The sequence below is a fragment of the Salvia hispanica genome, unplaced genomic scaffold (genome assembly GCF_023119035.1).
Source record: "Salvia hispanica cultivar TCC Black 2014 unplaced genomic scaffold, UniMelb_Shisp_WGS_1.0 HiC_scaffold_1372, whole genome shotgun sequence".
NCBI classification, from domain to species: domain Eukaryota; kingdom Viridiplantae; phylum Streptophyta; class Magnoliopsida; order Lamiales; family Lamiaceae; genus Salvia; species Salvia hispanica.
In genome coordinates, this window is record NW_025951663.1 from 1 (window position 1) to 10049 (window position 10049).

The 10049-nt window shown below is 33.1% G+C and overlaps 1 protein-coding gene across 1 annotated transcript; it reads right to left on the reverse strand.

Annotated features, from left to right (window-relative positions):
• Positions 1-176: 176 nt before the first annotated feature.
• Positions 177-5884, reverse strand: LOC125198339 (ankyrin repeat-containing protein At5g02620-like). Its single transcript, XM_048096702.1, has 6 exons — positions 5661-5884; positions 5495-5567; positions 3192-3662; positions 2933-3073; positions 891-1342; positions 177-587 (listed from the first exon to the last, which is right to left on the reverse strand). Exons 2-6 carry the CDS (start codon positions 5547-5549, stop codon positions 177-179), a joined length of 1530 nt encoding a protein of 509 aa, XP_047952659.1. The 5' UTR covers positions 5550-5567; positions 5661-5884.
• Between the last annotated feature and the right edge of the window lie 4165 nt (positions 5885-10049).

Genomic DNA, 10049 nt, shown 5'->3' on the forward strand with positions numbered 1-10049 from the left:
TAAGAAATGAAGAAAAAAATAATCAAATGTTTGGTATACTATTTAATGGAAATTTCCAAAAATATCCTTCATAACAAAATAATCACAAGTTTAGTACCTAGGGTTATTTTTGTCACCGGGTACCAAAAACGATATAAAATAAAGATCAGGTACCATTTGTGTGCGAAAGTGAAAGATCATGTAGCATTTATGTAGGCGACATCCATCGCCAAAATCGAGACGAAGAGCGATGACAAGCCAACCGCCAGACAAAGTGGCAGCTTTTTGAGGAAGTCCTCGTCCGAGTAACGAGACGTGAGTAATGACAAGAACATGAGCATCGAGGTGAGCAATGAGAACATCACAACCACTTCTGAAGTCGAAAAGACCGTGAGTATCCTATTGTTGCCGGGGACGGTGAATGCCGTCGTGAACACAACGGTGGCGACAAGCATCGTCACGAGCATGCACGATTTTGCGGTTTGCTTCATGAATTCCTCTGCTTTTTTCCTTAGCTCTTTGTGCTCAGATGTGAATAATTCGTGAGGCGTTTTCCCTTCGGAGTTTTTCTTGTTTTTGAACGCCGGCCGAACAAGCTTCTCAACGACCTAGAAACAACGGTGAAGGCAGAAATTTTACACTGCCGTGCCAATAAATACTTCCCCTGTCTCGCCATAAGTGTGGCGTTTCTTTTGACATGAGATTTAAGAAAATGATGTTTAGAGAGTTACGTAAAGAGAGAATAACGTTGAGAAGTAAAAAGAGAAAAATGTAGAAGAGAATAAAGTTAGAAATAGTAATTGTATTATATTTTCCTAAAAAATAAATGGCTCACTTCAGATGGGAGGTCCCAAAAAAAGTCGCTTATGATGGACAGAAGCAGTATAAATATGAAATGGAAAATCACATACCTTGAACCACAATACTTCTCGTTGCATTTGCATAGCGGCACCGGGGATGCTATCAAGTTGATTTTGAGGAGCCAATCTTCCCGCCAAATGCAAAATGTTGTTACCATCGTTATCTATGTATGATGCTATCAAATCTTTGGTACCACCCAACTCATACATCAAGTTGAACACTTTGGGATAGCGATGCAAAACCGCAACGTGGAATATGCTATGTGACGACTTATTTACTTTGTATAGTAAGTTATGGTCGTTTTGAAATAATTCGGCCAAGAAGTCATCGTTTCCCGATTCTGCCGCTATAAAAAATAACTTGGAAGAATCTATAGTTGCTTTTATGTCTTCTTCACATGATTCAATGTCTTCTTTACATGATTCAGCAGCATCCCACAAACGATCCATTAACGTATAGGCATCACACTTTGCATTCTTTGACTTCTTCGTGTAGGATTGTACTATACATATAGTGGATTTGAACTCTTGTGAGAACTTAGATTTGGGACACCAAATAATTGATGTGTTGATTTACCAAAACATAAAGTTGATACTCCGTCCGTTCCGCGGTAGTTGAGTAGTTTCATTTTCCGCACTCGTTTTGAAAAAATGATACTCCTATTAAATAATTAAAGTAGAGAAAGAGTAAAGTAAGAGAGAGAATAACTTAAATAAGACTCTTTTTTATATTATTATCTCTCTTACCCTGTTCATTCCCCACTTTAACTATTTATTATCAGTTTTTTCAAAACGAGGGCTGAAAATGAAATGACTCAACTATCGTGGAATGGAGGGAGTATGAACTATATCAAATTCAATGTGGTTCAGTGGGTCGGTTTTGCTCGGCTAAAAGTCGAGTTGGCCCATACCCAACAAGAAAAATGGATTGGCCCGACGGAGACAGGCTGACCCGAAACTTAATACGCTTAGGGCGTGGTCTAGCCAGATCCAACCTGTATTTGGGTCTACTTAGGCTACATCAAAATATATTCTCTTTGTCTCGTCAAAAGAATCTATTTTTTGTTTAATTTTACTCGTATGTATTGCTCCATATACTAATATTTTCACAATTATGTACTTTGTCTACAAATGGCCCATGTCCATGATTTAAAAGTTATGTTTTGTTATTTTGGAGCGTCCACATTTAAAGATTCATTCATTCGTTTTCACTTTACAATGCAGATCTTATATTTAACTAATTCTATCTCACCATACATTATTTTCTTCCCACGAGAATATGCACTATTAACTTATTTAGTTCGTCCCACAAAAAATATATACTTTTCAAGTTCGTAAATTCTTCTCTCTCTAATGAGGTGGATTTATTCTACATTAACAATACTTGAATTACTTTTTCTTTCTACTTATCTAATACTTTACCAATTATGCATTAAAACTCGTGTTCAACCAAAAGTGCATATTTTTGTGGGACGAATGGAGTATAAATCTAATACTAAAAATTGGACACACATTTCACAATTTTTTTTCATTCACCGTCTTGACAAAATCAAACAAATTCTTAAAACTAGTGTAAAATCAAAATGGTTCTTTAAGCAGTGTACGAACTACGATGAGAGTAGTTTAAAACGTTTGACCGACAAAAATATAGTTGTTGGGTGTTATTGGTTTTTTTTAGTGGATTAAAGGTGTAACGGTCATAGACCATCTCCAACCATTTACACCAAACTCGAACCCATTTTTGAGTATACGTTATACCAAAAAGTAGTTTTATTCCAATCATTTACACCAAATTCAAAATTTACATCATTTTTGAGTTTTTTGTCTCACAATTTTTGTAGTAACACCATAGTTGGTGTTGTTTCAAAAAAACACAAAAAATGGGTTTGAGTTTGGTGTATAATTGGAGAATATTTTTATACCAAAACTCATTTTTAGAGTATGGTTGGAGATGGTTTTAATATACAGGTCACTTTAATAAAAGAAAAGGCTTTAGACAAGTTCAAGTGAAGTTTCTAGTTTGGGGCATGGAAAAGACTAATTTTGTGGGACGAGGTCAAAATAAAATTTATGAGATTCAATATTATACTAACCAATCTTGGTCCAGAATCCTTGGCCATTGTTATGAGAAAATGTCAATGGCTTCCTGGCAAGCACTTGCAATGGTGTCTCGCCATTGCTATCTTCTGCTATGGCCAACGTATTATCTTCGTCCAAAATCTTTATAGCCAGATCTGAAAAAAATCCAAATACATACATTATATTTAATTTAACAACCAATTATTATACTCTGGCACACCACTTTTGGTGGTTTGAGATTTTTTAGTTGATCGAAAAAAAATCTACACGTACCAAACAATTCGGAGTCGATTGCTGTCGTCAACAAATTAATTTTATCTAGTGGGGTCCACGATCCGATTTTTGACTCATGGTAGAGAAAGTCAGCCATTTCTCCAAATCCTTGCAATGCAGCCATATAGAGTGGCCAAACTCCATCTTCACCCTTAATATTGGCCAATTTTGGGTGCTTTTTTAACATAATCTCAGCAATTTTAGTGTGACCAGCTGCAGCTGCAAAGCATAGTGCAGTGCATCCTTTCGCGTTCTGAGCTGCCATGTCATCTATTTCGATAATTTCCAATAATTTTGACACGAATTTTTTATGCCCTTCGAGTGCTGCTATGTGCAGTATGATTTCACCTCCTTCTGTTATGGCGGTTTTGGCCAAGTCTTTGTTTTTGGTCAAAAGCTCTTCAACGGCATTCCAATCGCCCTTTAATGCAGCTTCGTGTAGCACTGTGTTGGTCCGTTGCCTTCTTTTGCCTATATTTAGAATGATTTGTTAAATTGCTCAATTTAAAAAATATTGATAGATGTAGAAATAAGTCACTTAACCCGTAATATGCTTTTTTTAAAGAATATATAGATGAGGCAGAACGAAGTTTAGCTATTCCTAAACACAAAAATATAGTAATAGCTTTTAAAAGCCAACTTGACATGAATTATTGAAATTTAGTTAATAACCTAAAGTTGTAGCTTTTGTTACCTCGAGTTCCTAAACTTAGAATTAATTTAATACTATATAGGTCCAATTATGAAGGTCCAATGATATATTGGCACTTAAAATGAGGGAATATTAGGCGCCGCAACGCCGCATAATTTAGTCTAAGGTTCACACTAGGATTTGGACAAAACTATAAAGTTGATGAATACATTTTGACTTTTATATTACTCGTTCGTCTCATTCAAGATATCGATATTTTAGAAGATGTCGATATTTTAAATGACACGAAATTTTAAGAGAAATTATTATATAGAATAAGTAAAGAAAAAAATAAGTTGAATATTTAATAAGAAGAAAGGAGATAAGAGATTTATTTCTATGGACATCTTAAGTGGACATACTAAAATGAAAGATGAATACGTAAGAAAGGTTTTATTAACATTTCATTTTAATACATATTTTATGATAGGATAGTGATAATATGCGAATTACATCTTTCCTACCGATGCAAAACTATAAACTGCACGTTTTATTATGTCTTGACATCAAATCATAAAATCTAACGTTCCAAATTATAGTTTTGAATCTGTACAATATATAGAGTTTTCTCGATTAATATCCCTTTCATCATATATTTAAATATTACTAATAAAATGCTTATATAATTAGTTATAACATTGATTGCGAAATAATAGAAATAAATATGTATTGTAATATTAGAATAATTCCAAGTCATCATATTTTAATTAAATTACGAATGAGTTAAAATTAAAAGCAACAACCACCCACGCTATTGGATGATGAAGAGCACAAACGGCTAACAGCATGCCACGTGTATGTCCGTCACCCAATCAGCACCGAGCGTATTGCACAAATACCCCTTTTATTTTATTTTATTTTATTTTATTTTATTTATTTTTTCATCTATACATTATTGCATTCTCTCGTTTCATTCTTCATACTTCTACATTACGTTAATCTTCTATTTTTCTTTTTATAATTTTTTCAGTTTTTTTGGCAAATTCTCTCACTGCATACTATTTCCTCCTTTCATTCACGAATAAAAGTCCTGATTTATAATTATCATAAATAGTAAAGTGTACATTCCACTAACTAATTCCATTTTGTATCATTTTTAAACTAATACTCCATATATAAGCGGGGCTCATAATGCATCAACTTTTTTTTCTTAAAATTCGTGTCGAAAAGAAGTGAGACTATTATTCGTGGACGGGAGAGTATGTTGGTGGATCTTCTCGATCAATTTAGAAACGAATTCATTGAGCCAATGCAGACATTGTTGCCATATATTAGAATGTAGAATGTCTTCAATCTCTAGTTAGTCTGAAATCGTGTAAGTGAGTGCTTCTTGGTGTTTATTTTCAGTGCTCGTCTATTAGATGTCCTAAAAAATTTATACTATATCCCAATTGCATTAATAAACACTAGTTAATTATTTCAAAATTTAAACTACCTAACTAACAACACATTCAAATTGAAAAAAGAAATAAAACTTTACAGTGGGACATGAGTCATGACTATAGTTGGGGATAAGTGGTCCCCACTTATCCCCATTTGCACAAAATAAAACTACTACCATTCAATTATTGAATTATCTAGCTTGAAATTTTCTAGTGAGAGAAGAACTTACGTTGAGATGAGGAATTCACATATTTTGTAGATGTTTGCTGCAGACTTATCAACATGGTATATGCACGTTCTATCTACAGAGAGAGAGAGAGAGAGTGAATTAACCAAATAATTAACAAATTATAACCATATTATTTCGATTTTCATAAATAGGTCTGAATTTTTACCTTATGATCAAGACGAAGAAAAAGATGAGAAACAACTTCCTTCTTTGAGAGAGAGAGAGAGAGATGCAATATTAAGTGACTACAAAATCCATGATATAAATAGTTGAAGTACTGAATAGTTTACTCAATAATATGTGAAACATCATTGTAGTTTCCTCCACTTCTTGTCAGGCCGCTTGCTTATTTAATGGAGAACAAAAAGGGAGCAATTTAAAATCAAATTCGCCGAAGCAAACGGGATGATTCCTAGCATACTCCTAACTACTAGACGTGATTTTTTTTTTTACTAGACATGAAATTGAGCATATAAGTCTACAACTCGTTTTTCTTCTGTCAGGTCACTATTTTAAATTTTAATAACAGCACCAACTACTTATTCCACCGTTTTATATGGAGGAGTACTATTGTTTGTTTAAGTTTTTAATTCAGAAGATAAATAATAGTGTAAATTAAAATACTAATACAATTTACTTAATTAAAATTCCTGCATTAAACTATTAATTATAGTTCCAATATTGAAAATAACATTACTTTACTTAATTTATCAATCTGTCACTGTCGTTGGCAAGAGGAGAGCCAAGAAAAATAAAATATTACTGCCTCCGTCCCCCAAAATTTGCTACACTTTGACCGAACACGGGTTTTAAGAAATGTAATGGAAAGTGAGTTGAAAAAGTTAGTGGGATGTGGGTCCTACTTTTAAAGTATTAGTTTTATAATTAAATGTGAGTAGGAATGAGTTAGTGGAATATGGGGTCCACTACCAAAAATGATAAAAGTGAAGTGTATCAAATTTTCAGAGACGGACTAAAATGGTACTCCCTCCGTCCCGTCTCAAGTGAGGCACTTCTTTTGGGCACAGGATTTTAGGTAGTGTTGTTTAGTGTGGTAAGAGGGATTGGTAATAAAGTAGATTAAGTGATGTGATAGATTCTTTTTAAACTTTTATTTTACTCTATATATTGGTTCATTTAAAATTATATAGTGGTAATTTTAATTTTAATAATTTAATTTAAAATTTTGAATGCTCTAAATTTACTGATTATAAATCCAAACTTAATTACACCACTTAGCACTCTAAAACTCAAAAATAATCATATGAAATGATGAATTACTTGCAATATTTTAAATTCAGCTATTGTTTTTATGCAACTTGTACTCCAAAACTCAGAATAAAAAATGGAATGATGGATAACAATATTTTTAAATGAGCTGCATGGTTTTTACAGCGCCTATACTCCAAATTCCAAAACTCAATTTAAAGACTGAAATGATTGGCGGCAGATTTGACTTTATTTACGGCAAAAATGGGCGCCACTTTCCCCTCCAAGTTTGAATTTGGTTTTTCCAGAACTCAGATCTGGTTTGAATTCAAGCACAACCTGCCCGCTTCTACTGGAAATTTGTAGCTCAGCCCGCCTGTCTGGGTGTGGTCGCCGGAATGAGGGAGATTGTGGGTTTATCCACCCACCTTCGGGTGGTCGCCGGAAAATATGAAGATAGATGAGAGAGAAGGGTTGGGATGGGGGTGGTCGCCGGAAAATATGGCTTAAAGATGAGAGAGAAGGGTTGGGGTGGGGGTGGTCGCCGGAAAATATGGAAGAAAGATGAGAGAGAAGGGTTGGGTTGGGGTTGGGAGAGAGAGAGAGAAGGGTTGAGGTGGGAAGAGAGAGAGACGGTTGATTGAAATTAAAGTTAATGGTAATAAGGGGGTAATTAGATTTGTAATTAGGTGGTCTAATTTAATGCTTAAAATCTCTAATTTTATCTATAAAAGGAAATGAATCATGTTAGTTGGGACAACTCAAAAAGGAAAGTGAATCACTTGAGGTGGGACGGAGGGAGTAATATGTATAAAATTTTCAGGAACAGAGATAGTAATACACAAATAGAGGTGGAAGAGGTAGTAATACACAAATAGAGGTGGATCCTAGTAGGAGCATGGGATCCGTGGGACCCAGCCATTTGGTATGTCACTATCGTATTAAATATACATACAGCCTCTGCTGTGGCTTCAAGCTCACCAGGAGCTGCTGTTACTTACAGCCATCTTATTTGATTATTAATTTATTTGTGTTTTTTTTATTATTACTTCCTCCGTCCCACTTAAGATGACACGTTTTCCTTTTTAGTTTGTCCCAACTAAGATGACACATTTCCTTTTTTGGTAACTTTCTCTCTCCAATTAATATATTCAACCACTTTTTCTCATTCCTATTAAAATATTCATCTTTCTTTATCTCTCTACTTTAATACTTACACTCACCTTCTCTCTCCAATTAAACACTTTAACCAATAACTCCTAAAACCCCGTGCCGGCTAAGCAATGTGTCATCTTAGCCGGGACGGAGGGAGTACTATGTTAGTAGGTTTTCTAAAAGCTAGATTAATTAATTTATCTTGTAATAAAATTTATTCTTGTTTTTTTCTCACATTAGTAATTTTGTGCAATTTTTATTTATTTTGTCATTTGTATAAATATTATTATTGCAAAATCACAATATAATATTCTTTATAATCTAATATAAAAATAATATTCTTTATTAATCTAAAAGCTATATTAATTAATTTATCTTGTAATAAAATTTATTCTTGTTTTTTCCTCACATTAGTAATTTTGTGCAATTTTTATTTATTTTGTCATTTGTATAAATATTATTATTGCAAAATCACAAAATAATATTCTTTATAATCTAATATAAAAATAAAATTCTTTAACTCTACAATTATGCATACATATCATATAATACTAGTATTTTTAAAGTTATACTACTTTCAAAAAATATATTTTTTTCAATTATTTCGACACTCACATTAGCACTATATGTATCTTTAATTTATGTTGCTCATTATCAAATTATTTATATTTCATTTTCCATTTATGTTTAGCTAAGTATTGTTCAAGTTATATTTGTCGTGATTGATATAAAAAATATACTATTATAATAATTGTTAATATTAATTTGGACGTCTAGTATAATAATCATGCGTCCGCCCCTATATACAAGTAAATATATATAAAAATAATAAGGAAGGGCACGTAAAATATTTTTTTTCTCTAAATAGAAGCGGAAGGAGGCAAATTAGTTGAATATAAATATATTAAAATACTACTACTATATTTACATGGGCAAATTAGTTGAATATAAATATATTAAAGTACTACTAATATATTTACATGTCTATAGGGAAATGAAGTGGGGCAATTGCCCCTTCTCAATATACTCTAGCTCCGTACTAGACTATCAGAGAATCTTTTTACTTTTTAATAAGAAATTGAAACTAATTCCAATATTTATAAATTAAGTTTTTTTTAATCTTATTATAGTTGAATCATATTTTTATTGGGTTGTTCCCATTAACTTTAATCATATTTTTATGAGAAATTTTTTTTTTAAAACAGTTAATAATATCTCATTCTTTATTCCCTGTCTTTTCAACTATTTTATTGTCTTTTATTTATTTATTTATTTTATTTTCTCTCTTTTATTTTCACTTTACTTTAATCTACTAAACTTTTGTCTAGACGTATGTGTCCGAGAGAAATAGATCAAAATGGTGTGTATATTTTTTATCCTAAATTTTACTCCCTTCGTCCCATTAAAAATGAAATATTTTCCTTTTTTGGTTATCCCATTAAAAATGAAATATTTCTTAAAATGAAACAACTCTATCTTTATTTTTTCATTTCTCTTATTTTACTCTCTCTTCATCAACTCATAAAACAATACTACATATAATTCCGTGCCAATTTACAAATGTTGCATTTTAAGTGGAACGGGGGAAGTAGTAAATAATGTCATGTTTAGAGCATCCACTATAGGGGCGGCGCGCCGGCCGCCCCGTTTGCGGCGGCGGCGCGGCGATCTATAGCAGGGGTGGCATCCGCCCCGGGGGCGGACGAATTGGCTGGGGCGGACGGAAGTTCGCCGGCTTTGCGGCGAGGACGGGGCGATGGAGAGAGAAGCGCGGGGGCCGCCACGCCTACCTATTGCGCGGCGACACCGCCGCGGCGGTAGCCGCCTTTTGCCTTTTTTTTTTTTTTTTTTTTTTTTTTTTTTTTTTTTTTTTTTTTTTAATTCGAATTTGTTTTTTTTGTGGTGTTTCTTGATTGTTTCTTGAAATTTGCAGAGATGAGATGGAAAATGGAGAGAGATTTGGTAAAGAAGTAAAGTAGGTTGTTTGGGTGAAGAAGATGAATTCCAACTTGAGATTTCATGGATGTCTCGTGAATTCTCGTTTCTAAAGTGTAGTACTGTATTGGAGAGAGAAAGAGTTTTTATTAGTTTTTATGTCTTTTTTTTTTAAATGTTCATTGTGTAATTTTCCGGTATCCATTAATACAACGAATATTTTGTCTCATCGCACTTTTTAATTTTATTATTATCT

Excerpts from the sequence above, each read along its gene's own strand:
- LOC125198339 (XM_048096702.1), bottom strand. The coding sequence starts at position 5,549 with ATGTTGATAAGTCTGCAGCAAACATCTACAAAATATGTGAATTCCTCA. Across the intron at positions 3,663-5,494 it reads TGTGAATTCCTCATCTCAAC|GCAAAAGAAGGCAACGGACC; the intron begins GTAAGTTCTTCT and ends TTCTAAATATAG. Across the intron at positions 3,074-3,191 it reads AATCGACTCCGAATTGTTTG|ATCTGGCTATAAAGATTTTG; the intron begins GTACGTGTAGAT and ends GATTTTTTTCAG.